The 22,254-nt window shown below is 43.9% G+C and overlaps 1 protein-coding gene across 1 annotated transcript in view; it reads right to left on the reverse strand.

Moving 5' to 3' along the window:
- DDRGK1 (DDRGK domain containing 1) overlaps window positions 1–18,895 on the reverse strand; it is a 29,878-nt gene extending 10,983 nt beyond the window's left edge. Inside the window, exons 1-4 of the mRNA XM_031553225.2 lie at window positions 18,738–18,895; window positions 13,257–13,415; window positions 6,378–6,484; window positions 5,247–5,348 (exon numbers count right to left, since the gene is read on the reverse strand). Coding sequence (XP_031409085.2) covers window positions 5,247–5,348; window positions 6,378–6,484; window positions 13,257–13,415; window positions 18,738–18,825 — 456 coding nt within the window. The 5' untranslated portion in view covers window positions 18,826–18,895. The remainder of the gene's footprint in view (window positions 1–5,246; window positions 5,349–6,377; window positions 6,485–13,256; window positions 13,416–18,737) is intronic.
- Window positions 18,896–22,254: the final 3,359 nt, after the last annotated feature.

Genomic DNA, 22,254 nt, shown 5'->3' on the forward strand with positions numbered 1-22,254 from the left:
CCTTTTTTTTTTTTTCCCCTAAACTCTGCAATAGGTCCCCTGCTCTCCTCACCCACTTCAACCTTACCAAAACCAGGGGTTTGTTACAGCATAGATTTGTTTTCTAACAGCTTTCTATACCACGCTTGAGGAATGTGGATGTGGGCAGCTTGCTCTGCTGGTTGGCAACCTTGCCCATGGCAGGGAGGTTGAAACTAGATGATCATTGTGGTCCTTTTCAACCCAGGCCGTACCTATGAACGTACCTTCCCACTGCTCATTGCTTACCTTGATTGCAATGATTATTTCCACGCCATCAAAAACATTAATCGTGTCAACGGCACAAAATCCCAGTCTTTCATCAGCTCAAACCCAGAGGGACCTGAAAACTCTCTCAGATTCATAGCTGGAAGCAGACCCTGACTCTTGGAACCACAGAGCCTTCTGGAGCCCTGAGATGCTGCTGAGTAACTGTGAGATTACAGCCTCTGAAGGTTTACCATGCATCACTATTTTTAACAAAGGATGAGGACCCTTACAGCACCATTTAGCCAGAAGACAGCAAGCCACTGTTCCTGGCTTTCCATGCAGTAACCCATTTAAGGTGACACTGACACTGAGTGGTATTGGCCTATACACTAAGTAGCTCTTGTGAGAGCTTTGCCTAAGCAGCTTTCCCAGAGAGCAAACTGCTAGTTGTGTGCTCTGCCATCTCTCCTCCAAATCAGATAAAGGACCGACCTGCTGACAAACAAATCATTTATAGGCAGCTTATTGCACTGTGCAGTGGAAGAGATCTCACTGCAAGAGGAAGGGAGAGCAAAGACCAGGCTCTTTACAACCACCACCTGCTTGCAATCATTCCTTGCTTGCAGCTTGCAGGAAAAGTATGGCAGTTCCTATGCCAAACACTTTGAGGTTCACAGACCAAAGAAATCCTCCTCATAACCATTCTATGATATCACATCCAGCTTCTGTGCTGATAGTACAGCATCTGCAGGAACCAAATAGGGACTTCACAAATAACTAATATCACAGAGTAGACTGAATCTAGGCTGGATGTGGCTCTGAGCAGCCTGGTCTGGTGGTTGGCGACCATGCACATAGCAGGGGGGTTGAAACTAGATGAGCCTTTTCAAGCCAGGCCATTCTATGATTCTATTATGAATTAGAGTAGACATTCCTTCCCCATCACTGTTCAGATAGAAATAAAACCATTAGGAAGACGCAGTGTTTCCTACCAGTTCTCATCTCACCAAGATCTGAGCAGGATGAGTCTTCTGCAACCTTTTCAACCTGTAATTTCTTAAAAGTAACTTTTGGGAAAGCATGTATTCCACAGTTAAATATCAAATAACCAAAACTTTAGGGTCTCAGTTTACAACAACATCAATAACACCCTGGGGACCGTGAGCCACTCCTCCACTCCTGAAGTTTTAAAGATCCAGACCATTCTTACTCAGGTACTGAAATGCAAAGCTGAAAGCCTAATTGACATTTCCTGACTTTGGAAACTTTGGGCACAGCTGTCCTTGAGCAATACAAACCTTGTTCTAATATAGCAGTGAACAAATGCCAGCCCCCACTCCCACTGTGGCTTTTTATTTCACAACCACTGAAAGCTCGCTCAGTTGAAGATCAGTAGTTTCTCTACTACATCAAACTATGTTTCAAGAGCAGCTCAAACTGTGGATTTGCAGGCAACACACCCTGATCAACGCTGCATTTTAGTATAGAAGAGAGATAGAATCACTGTGAGCCCTGCATCTGCATAAACCCATAAACCATATGCAGTTTCCTTAGCACAGCAGAGGTAGGCTAAGGAGCTAAAACATACAAAAATCCCTGTGCAGGGTGAAAAAAAAAACAACAAAAAAAACTTTCTGGCTAGCAACCTGCAAGACTTTTTGATGAAGGCACTGTTTTGCAACATCAGAGGAAGTTCGCTCTCATTGATAAGGTGTCGGTTGGTAAACCATCTCACCACTAAAAAACTCCAAGAGTGAAAGGGAAATCCCCAGGGTAAAGCAGAGCCGAAGCAAATGCCAGTTATAAAGGAGCTTCCTCACATGTGTAGCCAATCAGGTCATCTGAACACTGGAAAGGAAACTTGAATTTAAAAATATATATTATTTCGTTTGCAACACAGGAGCCAAGGGGCAATCACATTTTATTTATAAGTGCTTACAAATATGTTTAGACAGAAAGAGGGAGGTGTTTTTCTCAAGAATACAGAAGATTTTAGCCCCTGCAATCCCCCTTGGAAGGGAGAGTTCCCATTTATACTGCATCACAGTATAGAGCTGCCCAAAAATAACTGCAGAGAGCTATCTTTGCCTATAGAAGAAAGAGGGTTTTCATGTGACTCAAGAATTCATCATTTCCACTAGTCTCCCTGTCTCAAACTACTTGCAGGGAATGCGTGTGAAAGGCTTGCAGCCCCAGTGACTTTATCAAAGATCAGGAACAGGTTACCCAAGGAGGTTGTGGATGCCTCATCCCTGGAGACATTCAAGGCCAGGCTGGATGTGGCTCTGGGCAGCCTGGTCTGCTGGTTGGTGACCCTGCACATAGCAGGGGGTTGAAACCAGATGATCATTGTGGTCATTTTCAACCCAGGCCATTCTATGATTCTATGATTTCTACAGGATCCACAACACAATTTTGTATCTTCTTCTGTTTGGCTTCCCCCATTATTTGAGGGGCTTTCAGACAGCATTTAACAGGGCAGGAATCATCCAGAGCTGTTTAATAGGACTCAGCTGTTGAAAAGCTGCAAAGCAGCTCTCCTTGACACAGAGCCAGTCTCAGCATTCATGGAAGTCAGTGCAATTCTGGGAGCACTTCTTGGAAGAGAGAGCAAGGAAAACAAACAAACAAACAAAAAAAAAACAACCAAAAAAACATGCAACTGAAATTTCCCTTACTATTGCTCAGGCATGACTGAAGCAAATATGAATAGCAAGATAGATTTATGCATCTGTGTAATATTTGAGCTTCTAGCTGTCCTTTGGACTGCCAGGCACAAAATTGAGGTAAATCAAAGCCTTAATTCACATTCCTCATTTTCATTTGGCCTTGCAAAATGAAGGTGAAATCATTGTAGTACCGTCTTCATTAGGTATACTGAAGATCAAAATCGAACCAAATGAGATTTCCCTCATCCAACCAAAATAAATTATTCAGCTCTAAATTGAAAAGAAGGTGATGATTAAGAAAAAGTTAAATATGTTAATAAGCACTTTCTTCGTGAAGAGATCTCTGTCTGGGTGGAATTACACCCTTATTTGCTACCCAGCTCTTCAACTGTGTCCAGGTGATTCTGATTAGCCAGCTGTACTGCTAAGCCCCAGGACAAACTTGGAGGTAACCAATAGGACAACAACTTTGTCCTGGGTTATAGCTCACTTTGAGCAAGCTGGCCCAGCTCAGCTGCTGTGTGATTAGCAGTCCACCTGTCTTATGGACTGCCAGTCTGGAACTGAACTCCTCTCTTAGCCTTGTCTAAAGGAACTGATACCAAAGCAATGCTAGCATCCAGCCAGGGTGCCCTCCTAATCTCCCTTAGAGTATTGAACTGTTCTAGTTCATTTCAACCAAGTCTTTAGGGTTTCAAGGATATTAAATTTCTAAAATCTTAAGAAAGAAGTATTTGAAAAGTCAAGGAGCTGGGTGCAGACAATACACTTATTAAAAGAATACACCACTAGAAGAAAACATGCCATCTGTGTTCTCCCTCATGCTTTGACCTGAAGGGTGGAAAAGTCCCCCAGTCAGCAGGACAGACAACAGGTGGGTGCTTTAAAGGCAGCCACAGTTCATCTGGCCTCTTTCTGAGCTGGAAGTATAGGGAGAGAAATGAGAAATGTTTAGAAGGGGAGCAAACTGCAAGGCAGAAGCTGGTGCTATTGAAGTGCATGGACAGGGGGAAAGTATTAGATAGAGATCCATAGGAAGCCAGGTCTGACAGTTTTGCTGTTGTGAAACAGCTCTGACTAGCCAAAATTAGACTTCATACCCTCAACAGAAGAAGGGAAAAATGTCTGTTTTTCTTTCAGAATGTTATCAGCAGAACACCTCGCTTGCACAATCTGTGCTTACAACGAATTAAAATAAATCTCACACAGCTCACCACAAAACACAGATTTGCACATTTAAGCATCATGGAAAATTCATGCTGAACACTGGGGGCTCCACTCCCCTGGGACTGCAATTACTCAACACAGGATTGCACAGAACACCTTGCTCCTCGCCTCCCAAAGCACGCTGCAAAGCTACCACACAACTGACTCAAGCACCAAAGAGCACGAAGCTCCTGTTCTTAGCCAGTAGCACTGACTCCTGGAACACACAAAGCAGCTTTGAAATCAGTTTGCCACCCCCACTGATGAAAGGTTTTTCACAAAGACACTTCAGTTGCATAGAAATCTGTTTTTCTGGGTCACTCTTAACGTGCACCTTCATATCTACAGGTTGAAAATCTTTAATTATAAAGCACATGTAAATTTGTGTAATTAGAACAAAGTAGTATAATTTTACATGACAGTTGCAGAAGTGCTTGATAATGTCTTTCGCTTTCTGCCCTGCTGGTTACAGCTGTCAGGCAGGCAGACCTAATGAGCGTCAGCAAAAGACACAAGTTGCAACATGAGAAATGATCAGCTATTGGAACTGGGGCTCAGCACGACTGAGCCATCTGCTACCCCTAGAGACACTGGAAGCTTATCTGGACAAGGTTCTGAGCAACCTCCAGAGATCCTTTCTAACCTATGCCATTCTGTGGTTCTGAGAACTAAACTTGTAACAGACATCAAGCCAACTTCTCCTGCAGTTGAGTACAACTCCTTCATAAACGTGCACTGAAATAGACTCCATCAGACTAAGGGCCAATTTTAAAAGCTACGTTTGTCAACATAAACTGACCAAACAATCTGTCACTATGGAATAGGAGGCTACTGGATCCACTGCAGGAGAGGTTTCATTTAGCCCTGGCCTCGATTGTGGGTTGGTCCTTGCTGCTAAGACACGTGCTGATGTTTGGAGCAAGAGCTTTCACTTCTACCAAGTACTTGGAGAAACAAACCTGAGCCCTGCAGTTGAAATCACCAAGTATCACTGTAATTCATATAAAAATGGAGCAACAAAACAAACAAAAGATGTATGTAATAGCATTGAATACCAAATAGTTTTGCTATCACAGAACTTGCAGAAAAGCACCAAGATAAACTTGGTTCAAAATTTCCATCTATAAATGCAACCAATCCCACCTCTCGTTCTTCCTCAAGGCGGATTCTCTCCTCTTCTTTCCTCCTTTCCTCCTCTCTCTTTGACTCAAGTTTTCTCCGTTCTTCTCGCTCTGCTTCCTCAGCCTTAAACACAAACAACAAAAAAACCCTTTAAACAACCAGCAAAAGAAATGCAAAACAGGCTTCAAACTCTCTCAGTATACATCTTTTACCTTCATATTGTAAAGACTAAGGGGGATGATCCTTACTATCTTTCTGTATGCATGTTCAGAAATAATAACCTAATACAAGTCATAATGATTCAACTTCTACCCCCCCTCCTCCTCTCCAGACCTTCAGAATGCTTAACATTGTGCTAAGTTTAAAAATTACTCTTCTGACTTGAAAATGCTTATTGAGAAGCAGACAAGGCAAGCTTTGCACGTGCATGTACCTTATAATTAGAGTGATATTATGGAATATCATAATTACTCCGAGGTAAAGGGAGAAAAGGAAAAAAAAAAAGGAGAAAAATTCTCTAAAAGCAAATAGATGAATTTTAACATGGGGAGATCTCTCTCTTAAAGAGAATGTTGTACTTGTCTCTTCAAATCTACAAATTCCTACTATTTCTAACCAAACTCAGCAAAGGGAGATTGTCCCAGAACAGTAAAAATAAAGATATTTTGTGTATTGTTTAGAAATCTTTTGTTTCTTAAGTTGTGTTTTAATGGATTTGTGGTTTTGAATGTTTCAGCAAAGGCAACTTAACCGAAAAATTTATTTGTCTACATGGGAAAATAAAAATCAGCATGTTTTAAAATGAAACAGAATGATTCCTCGCTCAACCAAGTGATGCTTATCATTCAACTTTGCTCACATTTTCCACAAAAAAAAAAAAAAAAGCTAATTAAACAGAATGACTATGGAAAGCAATGATAAAACGCTTCAAAGGAGCGAGTGAGAAAAGGATGGTAAATTTATACAGGACTAATCAGGTTTGTTGCTAACCTGCCATCCTTTCTATAGGACAAACCAACATAGTGTAAAGCAGGAACTGCATGCATACCTCAGGTACCTCAAAATTCTCCTGGGTGTCTGTCACCACCAGTTTTTGCTGAGTATCACTGTTCAGGTTTTGCTCTGAGCTTTGTACGTGGCAGGAATGCTTACCTCTCTCTGAGCTTTTCTGGCTTGTTTCTCTTCTAATTTCCTCTGCTTTTTTGCTCCAATTTTCCCCGTCACCTGAGGTTCTGGCACCTCCTCAGCATCATCTTCCTCTGCAAGATTGTATTAAAGGGCAAACAACAAGTTGTAAATCGTATGTGAGAAGTCCATTCAGGAAACATGACTGCTTCCTAGGAAAGCAGCAGCACATGAAAAGGATACACACATGTATTTCAAACAAGACAGATGGAAAAAGGCAAAAAAAAACCTCCACAAAGTAGGAGTAAGAGGCAACAAACTCAACTCAGAGGTGAAAATGTAGTTGATATTTAAATCCTGAGTTGAATTGCAACAAAACCACACGTAAATAGTTCACTGTTGTATGACAAATGGTTGTTTATAAAGATGATCTCTGTAAATGTGGAATATGAAAGAAGAGCTTTTAAAGATGGCCATTTCCTTCCTTCCTCCTCCCTCACATATTTCACAAGTACTTGGCCACTTTATTTCCTAAACAAAATTAGTCCTCCATCTTAACACAGACCTTCAAAGAGAGGTCATCAGCTCACTCCATCAAACCTCACCTGGAAATGATTGTAGTGTGGCAGTTGCTAAAGTTAGTTTGGCAGGGCTGGCAGCAGGATATTCCCCCATAGAGAACTCTCTCCAGAGAAAGTGATTCCTTTCTATTGCTTTAAAAGGAATCCAAGGAAATTGCTGCTTAAGCAGCATGTGGATGAACAGTGCTCACACTTCTTTCATATGCAGACCTACCTCTGAAACACTTTTGTTTTACTAATTTCAATACACAGTATGGTACTATGGTTAAGCCACTGAGACACATCAACAGAACCAAATGTAATTGAGATCTGTGTAGGTGGCTCTCAAGCAATTTAGCTGTTTTCAGGATATGGAAGTTAAGATGAAGCAGGCTTGCTAGTTTGGGCTTCAGAAACACTGGCGTCTGATCACTGATACAATCAGAAGCGTTCCCCCTTCTTCCATCTCAAAGAAACATTGTCTAATCTGAGTGTCCCCAACACACAGTTGCTTCTATAATTTTGCTGAACCTTAAAAAGTATTAATTTTTAACCCTAGGCCAAGAGGAGGTCCAAATGCAATAGGTGTGCAGCACAGCATTAGCAGTGACTACTCCCAGTTTAACCAAGGAGGCTGTGGATGCCCCATCCCTGGAGGCATTCAAGGCCAGGCTGGATGTGGCTCTGGGCAGCCTGGGCTGCTGGTTGGAAACCCTGCACATAGCAGGGGGTTGGAACCAGATGATCATTGTGGTCATTTTCAACCCAGGCCATTCTATGATTCTAATGCTGGTATTATCCCCTAGAAAATTATTTCTGGGAAAACACAACAAACATAAAACACCGCCTCCAACACAATTCAACTCAAAGCTCTGAGTGCTTCCCAGATTTCATCTACATTGAAGATAACTGAACCAGAGGTCAGGCAGAAGCTTTTAAAGCATTTTTCCAGTCCTGCATCAAGCATGCCTATGTTCAGTAGTGTCTGCTTTCCTTCAATTTAAAGCATCTGATGCGATCCCTTAAGTCCTGCTTCCTTCCAAGCTTCTTCTAGTGCATGGACTTACATCTAACAAAAGCCAGGAGACAGTGATGCAGATGCAACCCGTGATTCAGCAGAGCATTAAATGTTAACAATGCACTCAACCTGGGTGCAATTAACATCTGCTAAATAAACCTGAATACGCTGACAAGAGGATGAGCACTTGGGATGAGAGTTTGCTGAATCGATCAGTTATTACAGTGCAAGAATAGCTGCACCAAAAGCAGAGAGGATGTTGCACAAAACCGGATTGTTTTGTTTTCTTCAACAGAAAGAAGCTACTGGAAGCTATAATTTCAGCCACATGAAAGTGCTTTTCACATACTCATATGTAGCTGACAACAGTCCACTGTACCACGCACCATAACTGCTGGTGTGCTTCAAGTGTGATGTGACAATCTGGTTTACACAAATATGGCTTTCAGAGAATCTCAGCTTTCCCTTAGTATTTTAGAGGCAAAACAGCATTTAGTGGTCATGCAGATGTTTGAACCTCTTGAAATTTAAACAGTTCCTTTTGAAGATATCTTCCAATACCACTAAATAACCATTCGTATACTGATGTTCTCTGTAAGGACAGGGATTTGCACAGTAGTGTACAGAGTAAGTAAAAACAGCAAGTTGAAACATCCCACATCATGACTTCGGATACCTTTGACATCAATGTCAGAAGGTCTTGCTTCCTCTTTAGTTTTGGAAGTGAAGCAAATGAACTTCAAGGTGAAATATCAAGGTCAGGCTGGAAAGGGCTCTGAGCACCCAACAGAGATTCATTTATTCCCATCCCCCAAAAGAGTGCAAGCAGGAGATATGGCTGCTCACACTGCTGCTTGATTTACTATTTACACAACACCTTACAAAAAGGGTAGGAAAAAGAAGGGAAGGTGCCAGGCAAAACAACATTAATCCTGAAGACACCAGACATATGCATGCTATTGAGACTGAGTATGACACCAGCTATCAGTCCACCATATGGAAAGGTGTGGGCATTCATGAGCAACACAGCACTGCAGTGGCATAATAATGACTTTTTTTTTTTTTAAATTATTTTTGAAGTCTGGTAGGTACCCAGACCAGGAAACAAATGAGACATTATGCTTATTAATCTGTAGCCACAAGATCAGCCTCCGCTATGGACAGAAAAAGGACAGCAGACAAAGGAGATGAGCCCCTTTGAGCAAAAGTCAAACAACCTCAAGCTCTTTCTTGAACCAAGCCATATGGCATAACTGAGAAACCACACACCTACCTCTTCTACACACCATCTGCACTTGTCTCAAGGGCAGGAAGAACAACGAGGATACTTTGATATCACTAAGGCTCTATATGAAGAGTAGCAAGTCAAAAGTCACTTTTGATTCACTAGTTAGGATATTAGTAGTCAAAATTTAACTGTACTAAAAAGATTTTCCTACTGATTAAGCACTAAAATTATTCCAATTACGTGCATTAATATTGCTCTGTTTCCAACTGTTTCACAAGAACACCATGGGATCACATCAGCATTTATGCACCAAGTGGAGATAACGACTGCAATTCATTTTAGGTATTATTCCTCCCCCTCAAATATTCTTGCAAGACCTTTTCATGTAAGATTGTTTCATGTAAGATTTGAATGCTGGATTTAAAAAGTAATAATGGGCATTTTAACATGGGCAATTACTACAGATTATAAACATACATAGACTTTATTATTTATTTTGTGCTTTGTTTCTCAGTTGTGATTAATACTTGTAGAGGAAAACATGCAATCCGAACCCCCCCAATGTCTTGCCAAGCAAAAGAAGAGAGGAATCTATGATTTAATTTATGTTGTAACCATTAGCTTTACCTTATATTTTAACTTACAAGCTAGAAGCTACGACAGGATTATTAAAAGCTCTTGGCTTTATCATCATCATTTGTGTAGAGGTCATTTACATTTAACACAGCTTTCACTGCATGCATATTCCAATATCTGTTCTCAGATGTACTACTGAGAGAAAGGCAAAGAATATTGGACTAACAACTGAGAAAGGCAAGGAATAACCTGTCTAAAGAGGCTGTGGATGCCCCACCGTTGTCCTCTGACAACAAACAAATGGGATCTGAAATTAACACTACTTATTCTCATTACTCCATGCCACAAATAATCTACAACCTGACTCCAATTCATCCCTTTTCCTTCCACTGCTTGGCCTCTCCTGCTCCAATTATTAATATTGGAAATCTACACCTTCATCCCTTGCAGTAAATTGTTGTCTTTGCCATAGCTAGCCTCACAAAGCCACCTCTGTTTGGGTTTAGTTTAAATTAAGATGCAACAGAGGCAATCAAATCTACTATCAAACTGGGCTATCAGGAGCAAGCTAACCACACAAACATAGAACTATCCTTCCAGACTCATTTTCCATTGGGAAAGGCACATGCACTGTGCCACAAGCATGCAGTACAGATATACTTTGAGGCACACAGGTTTGAATGACAGCTGTCTCCATTGCAGTGGGCTGCAAGACAGCAGCATTACGACTAGTTTGAAGTTGTGCAACACAAGCCAAACTCTTTTGTTTCTAAGTCACATCGAAGGAACACAGTTCAGGGGCTTCAGTCATTTGGAGAATTACTTTGTAACTCATGAGAAGTATCTCCCCAGCAATCTTTGGTCATCAGAAAATATTAATAGATGTTGACTTTCTCAAAGGAGATGACCTCTTTTGAGTATTCCACTAACCACTGAGAATCATTACTCAGCCAAACCGAGCCAGCGTAGGCAGCTGGCTAGCAGCTCTGTCCCCACGGTGCAGTGCAGCCCACATGGAACCCATGAATAAGGGACCTACATACACAGCGTGGGCTGCAATTCTGGTAGGAAAGTCAAGGCATTTATTGCTTTCCTCTTTACTTTCTGTCTGTACCAACCTGCAAGTAATTTAGTAATTTAGGTGCCTTACCCCACCCAAGCTATAGGAAGAAATTAGTCTGACTTAGATCCACTTGCAATAGGTGGAGATTTGAATATTCAATCAGTTACTATCCTTGTCTGTATTAAATGACTCCTCCCTACTTGGGCATGCAAGGAAATAAAGCTAACCCTAACAACTAGAAAGGAATAATTAAAGGCTACCAAGGTTCTGATCCTAATGCCACAGTTTTTGCCTCTCCCTTTCTCCCCCCCATTACTCTGTAAGAGATTTCGATACTGGCACAAGATGACAGCTCAGCACAGGCAGCACAAATTGTGGGCTACTATTTTACCCTTGAAACTCAGGTTAGATGGAAAACAGAAAACCTTCATGCTAACCACAACTCCAAAGCCTGCAAGGGTTGCTTTGAGCCCATTTCTTAACGTCAGCAGAACTGGCTCCTGGCAGGCAGAGTACTTCAGTGGTAACAGCAGTTCCCACCTGACACCATTTCTATGTCTGTGGCAGTAACACTGGCAGTGAAAAAAATCCTCTTCAGCTGTAGATATCTAGAAGCCTTCTAAAGCAACAAGAACACTTACAAGTCAAGACTGAAGAAACCAGACTGGTTTGTTCTCAGTATGTCTCTCTACACCACCAAATAACTTTACTCTTCAGCCATGAGTGCCCCAACTGGTCCTGCACTGCACAGCTCTGCATGCATTCTGGCCACTTTTCTCATGCGAGTCAACTCATTTTTGTAACACAAAACTGAGCTGTGGTTGTTGGGACAACCTGCTATTTCAATAGGTTAAAGGGAGAGCAGTGACACAGCTAAAATGCACGTGGCCTCTGCCCAGAGGAGACAAATCCTAGAGGATTTTCCAGGATTATGCCACATGGCCACAGAGTGGGTTTCAAAACATGTCATTCATCCTTCTTCAAGGGAAGAAGCAACTGGGGGGAAACTAGAGACAGATGCTTCTTTCCACAGCTATACTATTAATGCTTACATGCAGTCTCCAAAGGCTGTGTTACTGCTGCATAGCAGTGCTCAGGCACTTGGAAAAGCCATCCCAGCATATGAATGGAAAACAAACCAAAAATATGTGGAAGTACAAAACAGAAGGAAAGAGCAAGAAGTTGCTTCAATATGAAAAAGATTAAAAATAGAAGAAATGTCATTTCAAAGGAAGCTTCATGCAAGAGCTGCAACACTTGCATCTGATATACAGAAGGTTGCAAAAGAATTATTTATAAAGCCCAATGACACAGCCTCACAGCAACAAAATAAGAGAAGTCATTTGCTTTGACAGCTCACTTTCAGCCTTTGGCATAAAAACTTTTGATGTCTGGAGTTTAAGGAAAAAGCTTTTTCGATTTCATTTTCTTTGCAGGATGTTATCACATGGAAAGAAAGAACCAAAGTTGAAGAGTTCAGGCCTGTCAGTTTTCCATTTGCACAACTGTTGGACATAATTAACTTGGAGAGCATGTTTACCTGCCAACATAAGTGGAAAATGCTTCCTACAAACTGCACGACAAGAAAGCCAAGAGAAAGTGCAATTATCCCCTAATTATGGCATCGCTCAGATGAGTGCTCACCACTTCTCACTAGTCTAGGACAAAGCCAATACCTGGATTCTCTCTGCAAACTCAAGTGAAGCAAGGTCCACTTCCATTAATACTTAAGTAGAAACCTTAAAAATTTAACCTACTATCTGAGAGCAAAAGGAATTCAGTTAGAATCATGGTGATACCATCTTTGTGGAGTAACAGAGATGTGTGAAGTTTCACCAGAAGACTGAGTGGGATGTGCGTGGTATAGAAAAGTGTTATTTATCACCATTTTCTTGCCTATAACCACACTAAAGAAGTATAGCTATTAACTGCAGATCCTGCACAGGACCAATGGACTCATTGCCAACAATCTGCTAGCAGGCAGAAAAAAATGCTGCAATCAGCAGCGATCTCAGCTAATTGGGCTTGATCCCGATCACCAACCAGATGGCTTCTCAGAAAGCAAACTCTGGATTTTGCAAAGGTTACATTAGGGAATTAATGCTTCCCACCAATTCACAGTAAAAACTGTAGAGCAAGGTGATGATTCTATTTACCTCAATTTAACCTGCACGTCTAAGAGGAAATACAAAAGGCAGCTTCTATGAAGCAAGAAGAGAAGTTGTAAAGACAAACAGAACACAGTCAAGCTGCATATGGTTCCCAATCTATTAAAATGAACACTTTTCTTCAGGAGCCAATCTTGCCCCAGCATCTGCTGCTGAGGCCCAGTTTAATGCCTGGAAGCTGAACTGCAGCAAGCATTGACCTGGTGTAGGGAACCTGCTTTGGCAGGGGGGTTGGTCTCGATGATCTCTAGAGCTCCCTTCCAACCCCTACAATTCTGTGATTCTGTGATTACCTTCCACCCATTCCTCTGCCTGTTGTGCTCTCCTCTGGGCCATCATCCTGTTTCCCAGGTTCCTCCGGCGCCTCGGCATCCCATCGCCCCGCTCTTCAACATAGGGCTGAGGTCTGACTGCTGCAGCCACATCTTGCTGCTGCTGCTGCTCCTCATCAGCTGCAAAAGGGAAATAAAACCAATGAGAGCTGTTATCCTTGCTTGCTACAGTTGTCCAGTCAGTTTTTGCAACCAGCAGCATAGTACTAATGACATGATACATACAACCAACTCTGTTTTACCACATTGATTCAGAGTACAGGTCTGCCAATAAATCTGCATAGAAAGAGAGCAGAAGTCTGTCTACATCTTCAAAGGTCACTCACAGCCAAACTCTCTGCATATACTTGCTGTTAATTAAGATTGGAGCAATATAACTGGAACAGTTACAGGAGGAAGCAATGGACTGTGAGCTTGGTTCAGAAGTTCTCCTCAGAACCCCTTCCCCCCAGTTTCTCCTCGTGATCTCCATGATCCCACTGTTATCAACTACAGCAGCAATGCCAGAACAGTGATGATAATCCCAGATTATCCTCGATAGCTGCTTTGCATATTCTGTTGATAACTGCACATTCTGTTGATAAGAGAAGCCTGTATTTGTGTATGTTGTTACTTGCTCAATCCTGCAAAGTATTAAACACTCTGACCCTCATACAGCTCAGTATTCAAAATGTCTCAGAAAACCACAGAACTCCTCATTTATTTAAACAGAGGACACATTTTTGGGCTTTGCTGGATTATGTGGTGTCCCAGCAGGAGTATGAAGTGTTCTCTACACTCTGCCAAATCTCTAGCAGCCTCTGATCCAAACAATGCCTTCCTAAATAAAACTACCATTAGCATATCTGTCATCAGAAAATAACATTCATTATGACTACATCCACATGACGATCAAAGGTGTGCTTGCAGCTCATCCCACTATACCTCAATTAGCTTCAAAGCAGCCAACTTCAGTGCTAATAACAACATAGCTGCAGCAGCACCGAGCTCAGAGTGAGCAGGGGAAGTATTAGGCCAGCAAAGCTATTTGCAGTTCAGGCCTGCTGCAACAATGCTGTTAGCAGACCCCCAGGAAGCTCTGAGCACAAACACACACCGTGACATTTTGAATTGAGTCACTGCTGTCACCCTCCTGTTCTCATCCACTCCTTCTGTCTGGGAACCAAACCAGAGCTGTAATAGATGACAGCACTTAGGCTGTAGCAATCAGATAACTGCTTCAGGACTTGCTCAAGCTTATTTGTAGCGTGATGATGCTTATTCTGAAGGCTATTCAGCAGAGAGGGAAGCATTGTACTGCACAATAGCAGTTCACTTACTGAGAACGTTACTAAAGTGCCAGAAATATTCTTAGTCTGCAAAAAGACTTTTCATACAGATGCAATATCTCTCTCCATAAATTATTGAGATACCCTGCAATTCAAACCTTGGCATCCCTCCAGCTGAAAGCTTCGATGTGTCTACCTCACTATTTTCCAAAGGTGGTTCTGCACAGCGTATCACCTGTGAAGCTCTAACGTCCATTCATTCTGAGGCTTGGTTTTGGTTTCTATCGTCCTGTGAAACAGAGACTGCTTTGCATTTTATGAAAGAGGAATCTATTTATGAGCCACGTATTCATTTCAAGCTGACAATTTTTAACCCTTCACAGAGAAGCACGTGTGAATGAAGCTATCCTGTTTCCTCAGATTAGTTCTCTCCGAGTGACACGGCAGTATCTCAAAGCTGATCACTTTTAATGGGGCTCAGAAAGTAGTAAAAAAAAAACAACCCAAAACCTGACCTATACAATGGTCATATCCATGAGGCAGCTGTAGGACAATACTTATCTTTTCAGATCTCCAAAGTATTCAGACAAGCAATAGAGGACACCTAGACATAATAGGTTGTAATTTAGCAGAAAAAGATACACTTTACTGCATCTCTTTCTTCCCCACTGCCCTCAGCTTTGCTTTGAAAAGCATCCAGCTGGAAATCAGCTGGGAAACGTGATGTTTATTCCTTGCATATCCATCCATCCTTCATGAGAGGGAGGAGAAAAGAATCACCTCATCTATGTGCAACGTGCCTATACCTGCAATTTGTCAGGGGTCAAAGATGTGTCTGTGCAGCTCAGGACTCACCTGCTCCTTCCAATATCTAGGAATTTAATGTGCTCTCCTTCTCTTTTCACTCCCCCCTGCTCTGGAAATAACAGACTGAGCAGGGGTATGACTGGTGGTTGCAAACAGCACAGAGAATACACTTAAAAACCACCTTACTCATATTCTCAGAATCGGATTGACTGTCAGGTTTGGGGTCAAGCATGATTTTCTATCAGGTCAGGCCCTGGTGTTTCTCACCCCCTTCTGTAGCACAGGGTGTGGTTCAGCTGCTGTGATTATCTGGATATATCTCAGTTCATTTTCCTGTAGCTGCAGAGGTCTCAGACTGAGCGGCACCCCAGGCTAGCCAGTTCATGCACAGATTAGTCACACAAGAACTAATTAGGCTTGATACAGAGCCATCCAAGTGAAACTCAATGACCAACATTATATAGGTCAGACAAATTGATCCGGGAGTTGTTTGACGGTTTGCAGAATGGCAGGCCAGAAGAAATTAATTAGATAAAGCCTTCAATTAACAGGCAATACAAACAAAAAAATTAAAGAGACGTCTGGAAAATGGATGCAGCTTCAAAGCTTGGTTTAGCTTTTATTCTAAGCTTTAAGATCTCTGCTCTCAGCTTTCCAAAAGGAGCAAAAACTTCATTTCAGGGGACAGGTTTGCTGCCACACTGAGAGCTCTGCATTTTCAGAGACATCAGCACAGTGCAGAGGGTACTGCATTATTTCACACAGTTGCTGCGAGTCTGCACTTAGGCTAGCAGAGTTCTTAGAGAAACAGAGCAGGACTTTGCTCAGAAAACAGAACTCTTTCCTAATCTGGATGTGAAGTGTCATATCACTACAATGAATACTGTGAAATCTTTCAGCACCTCAGCTTTCTAGGACCTAATTTTACAACCTCCAAGTAGAAACCTGCTCCTTTCTGAAACTATGCAAATTTCCACTTGCTCAGAGCAAATACATTTTTCCCTGATAAGCAATCTTTTGCCTATGACAGCACATTATATTCAGTTCTATCAGATAAGCAAGTCCATCAGTGTAACACCTGGGCTGGCAAGTTTCGAGGCAGTCCTCAAGACAGCAGGGAGAGCAGAGCTCCACCTGCTGCACCCTTAAGCACCAGCTATGCTTTCCTCAGCATTTACAGCATCCTTCACCTTCCTGCAAACCCATCCTGTGAAATTCAATGAGAAAGTGACTCAAAATGCAACAGGTGGAAGTTTACTCGGTGCTCCTGAAGAAGCACTTCTGCACAGTGCTGCTTATCCTACAAGAGCCTGTTTCCAAACAGATAAGCCAGATGTGTGTCAAACCCAGCAAGGCTGCCTTTTTTCTACCCTCAGCAGAACAAGCCCAGGCATGAGCTTGCTGGAACGACCTTGCTACTTGAAGTGACCTTTCTCAGGAAATACAAAGTCACAGCAGTTACCTGATCACTGGCCCCTGAAATGATGAGCAGCCTATTTTTGAAGATGTTAAAGGGTAATTCCGCAAGTGAGAGCATAAAGAGTCATCATTCCCCAAGTCTCAAACAGTCTAAGAAAGGAGGTCCCTCAGGTCAAGTTTCCCTTGTTTCAAGTTCTTTCCATGCAATAGGATACATTTAGTAGCAGGACTGCAGCAGCTTCCTTTTTTATCTAAGACAAAGGAAAACAAATTCCCCTTGAAGACTTAACCTTGCAGAAATCCAAATACACTGTAACCTCAGTTGTTGGGAAAAATAATTTCTGTTGTGCAAGGAGAATGAAATCATCCCCACACACTGAAATTCCATAGAGGAGTTTTTACTGATAGAAAACAGGCTGTCCATTTTCTTCAAGCAGACACTAAAATAAGGAGAGACCAATTAGGAAGTGTCACAGAGATGACGCTGAAGAAGCAACTTCAAAACAATTACATTATTCTCAATATAAACTAATTGTAACCAGACTGCTCAAAAATAGCATGGAAGCTTCCTGAGGAGTCAGATAATTTAAAACAACAGTTTGGGCTTCAATTTAGTTAGGATTTTATAGGCTTGAGAGGGAGAGAATGAGAAATCCTCCCCAACCTCACAGCTTATGATTTGTGTAAGTTATAACACAAGTCAAGCTCAAGAAATAATTCATCTCCAGCAGCTTCATTTCTCTGGGGCAGGAATCACACAATTTTCCCAGAAGATTAGCTCTAAGCAACGAGGAATCAAGATGATCAGAGGGCTGACCACCTCTCCTATGAAGAAAGGTTCAGGAAACTGGGCTTGTTTAGCTAGGAGAAGGCTCTGGGGAGACCTCACTGTGGCCTTCCAGTACTTGAAGGGAACATATAAACAGGAGAGGGAACAGCTGTTTAAAAGAGCGGATAGTGATAGGACAAAGGGGAATGGTTTTAAAGTAAGACAGGGGAGGTTTAGGTTGGATATTAGGAGGAAGTTTTTCACCCAGAGGGTGGTGATTCACTGGAACAGGTTGCCCAAGGAGGTTGTGGATGCCCCATCCCTGCAGGCATTCAGGGCCAGGCTGGATGTGGCTCTGGGCAGCCTGGTCTGCTGGTTGGTGACCCTGCTTTTAATTGATCAGTATAGACTCTTATGACTCAGTGCTTGCACTAAAGGTATTTTCTCCCCACGGAAGAAACAAGCAACACTATTAAAGCTACCTTACTCCCCACAGCAGAAAGAGAAATAACCAGTGCCAAAACCAACCCCCAGTGCTGGGCTCCACAGTTCCAGGCAGGCAGAAAAGTGCTCAAGAGAGCCCAGCAGAGTGCTAACTACAGGCAGCTGGAGCATCTTGTGATGGGAAACGGCTCAGAGCCCTGGGGGTGTTCACCTGGAGAAGAGAAGGCTGGGAGGGATCTGATCAGTGCTTATCGATAATGAAATGAGGGGGTGTCAAGCAGATGAGGCCAGGCTGTTTTCAGTGGTTCCCAGCATCAGGACGAGGGGCAGCGGGCACAAAGCAGAGCCCAGGAAGTTCTATAGAAGCATAAGGAAGAGCTTCCTTGCTGTGAAGGGGAGGTGGGGAAGTATCCACAGCCACCTGGATGCTTCCCTGTGCGCCCTGCTATAGGGAAGTGCTGCAGGAAAGCGGGGGGGTTGGACTGAGGGGATCTCCAGCCATGCAGAGGTGGAAATGCTGCATCATCCCATCCCCAAACGGAGCTGCGTGCTCAGCACTGGGATGGCCGGGAGAGGAACGGGCGAGCCGTGCCTATTGCAGGGGAAGGCCCGAGGCGAGGCCTCACTCCCCCCCCCATACACACACACAGTTACCATAGAGATGCCCCCCCGCCCATAGCGGAGAGGAGAACCAGAGCTCGGGGCTGCGAACCCGACCGTACCGCCTCAACCCACCTGCCGGAGCCGAGCGGCTGAAACGGGTGGCGAAGAAAAGAAGGACGGCGAGGAACACGGCCACAACGGCAAGAAGCACTGCGTCCATCCTGAGCGCCGGCACGGCCCGCCCCGCCGCAACCACAGCGCCCGATGAGAGGGGGGACGGAGAAGTGGAAGGGGGGGGGGCGGCATTTGGTACGTTCCGCTCCGCCCCGTGCGGGGTGGAGGCGCCACAGGCGGAGGGCGGGTGCGTGGTAGTGAGGCTGTGTGAGTTGGTCGTTGCTCTGATCCAACCTAACCGTGCCTTGGGTTGGAAGCGACCCCAAGGATCATCAAGTTCTAACCCTCTGCCACAGTCAGGGCCACCAATCTCTACATCTGACACTCGTCCAGGCTGCCTAGGGCTCCATCCGACCTGGTTATTGAACATCTCAATGGGATGGAGCACCCACAGCCTCTCAGGGCGGGTGTTCCAGCGCCTCACCACTCTCCGTGAAGAATTTTTCCCCTGATATCCAATCTAAACCTTCCCTCCTTGAGCTGAAAATCATTCCCCCCTTGTCTTATCTCTATCTACCCTTTATCAGACAGAGAGCTGTTGGAGAGGGTCCAGAGGAGAGCCACAAAGATAAGCAGAGGGCTGGAGCACCTCCCGTATGAAGACAGGCTGAGGGAGCTGGGCTTGTTCAGCCTGGAGAGGAGAAGGCTGCGGGGTGACCTCATTGCAGCCTTTCAGTACCTAAAGGGAGCCTACAGACAGGAGGGGAATCAACTCTGTGAAAGGGGAGATAACAGGAGGACAAGGGGAAATGGTTTTAAATTGACAGAGGGAAGATTTAGGTTGGATGTCAGGGGGAAGTTCTTTACAAAGAGTGGTGAGGTGCTGGAACAGCTGCACAGAGAGGCTTTTTGGATGCCCCGTCCATCCCTGGAGATGTTGAAGGCCAGGTTGGATGGGGCCCTGGGCAGCCTGGTCTGGTATTAAATATGGAGGTTGGTGGCCCTGCATGTGGCAGGGGGGTTGGAGCTTGATGATCCTCAAGGTTCCTTCCAACTCTGGCCATTCTATGATTCTGTGATTCTGTGGTTGGGTTTGATGATCTTGGAAGTCCTTTCCAACCTTAATGATTCCATGACTCTTCAGCTGTGCTCTCTGAGTTGAGCAATTCAAGCTGAAGCTCTGAAATCTCCATCCTCCTCCACCCCCAAATCACAGCCTAAAGCATAAAGGGATATTTCAGGCCCCAGATTGCTTCCATGTGACCAGACAGCAGCTGGACAAGCCAGGGAAGGTGCCAGGAGCTCCCGGTGGCTTTATTAGCTTCATCTTTCCCAGCTGCAGCCTCACCCACGTCCTTTCCAGGGCTGAATGAGCCCAGAGCTGGACTTCTGTTTGCCCAGAACAGAGCATTATTTTCATACTTAAAAAGGACTGATTGCATTAAAAGACCTTGGAGGATGGAGACTCCCCAGGCACGAGGGAGCCCAAACTACCAGCTTTCTCTGGCATCCAAGGCCAGATTGGATGGGGCCCTGGGCAACCTGGTCTGGTATTAAATGAGGAGGTTGGCGGCCCTGCATGTGGCAGGGTGGTTGGGGCTTGATGATCCTTGGGGTCCCTTCCAACCCTGGCCATTCTGTGACTCTGTGATACCCGAGTCAAAAGTTGATTCCCCTCCTTTTTATGACCCCCTTTTGAATACTGGAAGGCTGCAATGAGGTCACCCCGCAGACTTCTCCAGGCTGAACAAGCCTGTCTTCATGTGCTCAGCCCTCTGACATCAATGTTGCTGTCCTGCCAAGTGGAGCATCCCAATGACAGGGCAGGTGTGAGGTCCTGCACCTGGGGAGGAAAGATAGCAGGATGCATCAGTACAGACTGGGAGCTGAGCTGCTGGAAAGGAGCCCTGCACAGGAGGTCCCGGTGGTCCTCCAGAGGTCCCTTCCAACCCAAGCCATTTTATGATTCTCTGTGTGTCAGCCCAAAGCAGTCTGTGTGCTCAAATGTCCTGCAGCCGCACACCAGCAAATAGCAAGTAAAATGTATCCAGAAAGAAGCATTATTGCAGTGATTTTACTTTTGTTTGTTTGTTTGATTGCCTAACTTGCTGTCATTTCTGCGCTGCTTGTTAGCAGTAGGCTGGTGTAAAGGGAGCTGGTTGCTCCTGGATGCTTTTTTGTCATCAGCCAGCTAACAGCCTTGGTCTGCAGCCAGCCCTTGTTTGTACAAGTGATACAGCTTTTATTTGCTTACTTGATCCTTACAACCTTTAATAGCACGGTCATGTTAAAGATGTGCTGTCATTTGAGCCTCGGTGGGATGCAGAGGTAGAAGATGAGTTTTTCCTGTAGGTGTCACCATTATGCCATATAGAAATAGCTTCAGCTCTGCAGGAGATGAAATAGTGACTCAGTTGCTCGGCTCGGTTTGCTTGTGCCACCTGGGTCTTCCTTAGAACAATGTTACATCCCTGGGGCTCTATCTCTCAGATGCCTTTCTATGTTTTTCCTTGTTTAGATTTTTGAAAGTCCCTCTGGTTCCTTTAATAAGCAAAGCATTCCTCTGGTTTCTTTCATATTCAAAGGGCTTTGAGGCTGACTCCCTACCAAGATGCTAGGAAAACCTATGTGAATTAGCAAGCAGGGCAATGTGAAGGCTGTGATGAGCTGTGGGTGTTAGCGAGTTAACCTCATCCCACTCAGTGCAAATACTGCACTACAGTGGGAATGAAGCAACCCCAGATCTGCAGACCCAAGCGATTTCCTCATTGCTTGATCCTGACGCTGACGCTTTTTGGGTCAGGAAAGAAATGTGCCCTGAGCCCTGTGGCCAGCTGGCACAAAATGCCCTCTTCCTTGTTGGTCTTGGAAAGCGTCTTGCTTTCCAGAAGAAGGTGACTGGATGTGAGCTGGCTGCTGGGAGGTATTCTTGGACTGTTCTGTAGCTGGGAATTATCTAGGAAAAAGCAAACGAGCATCGAAATTTGTCCCAGGGAACTTGCTCACAGTTTTCCTGCATGGATGATTATTTTCCAGTGCTTCAGCATGCCCAGATTTACAGTATAGATGTAATTTTCGTGTAACAATATATTTACATGGTGAAATAACACTTTTCTGTGCCTGCTGCCTGCCATTTGGATATGTACCTTTGGTATTCTTCCAAACACTCATCCATAAATGTGTTAGCGAATGGATGCATTTCTGCATCCACTCCTTTGTGCCAGCACCTTCCAGGAAGCACTCAGAATGGCAGGATCAGATGGTGGAAGGTCTCTGATCATTGTGCCAGAAATGCTATGTGCATTGAAGGAGCTACAGATGTATTTTATTGATACAATGAGCTGATACCTTATATGTGGGAGTGACCAACTGGGCCTGGGGTGAACCAAGTGTTAGCTCAGCACCTCCTCCAAGCATCTAAAGAGCCTCAGCTCCAATATGAGCTAAGCTTGCTTCTGCCTTAAATTTACCTTAAACAGAAAAATCTAAATAGAAGTAACACCATAATCAAAAAACAGTCTTAGATCTTGTTAAT

This window comes from Meleagris gallopavo, chromosome 4, assembly GCF_905368555.1.
Source record: "Meleagris gallopavo chromosome 4, MGAL_WU_HG_1.1, whole genome shotgun sequence".
Classification (NCBI taxonomy): domain Eukaryota; kingdom Metazoa; phylum Chordata; class Aves; order Galliformes; family Phasianidae; genus Meleagris; species Meleagris gallopavo.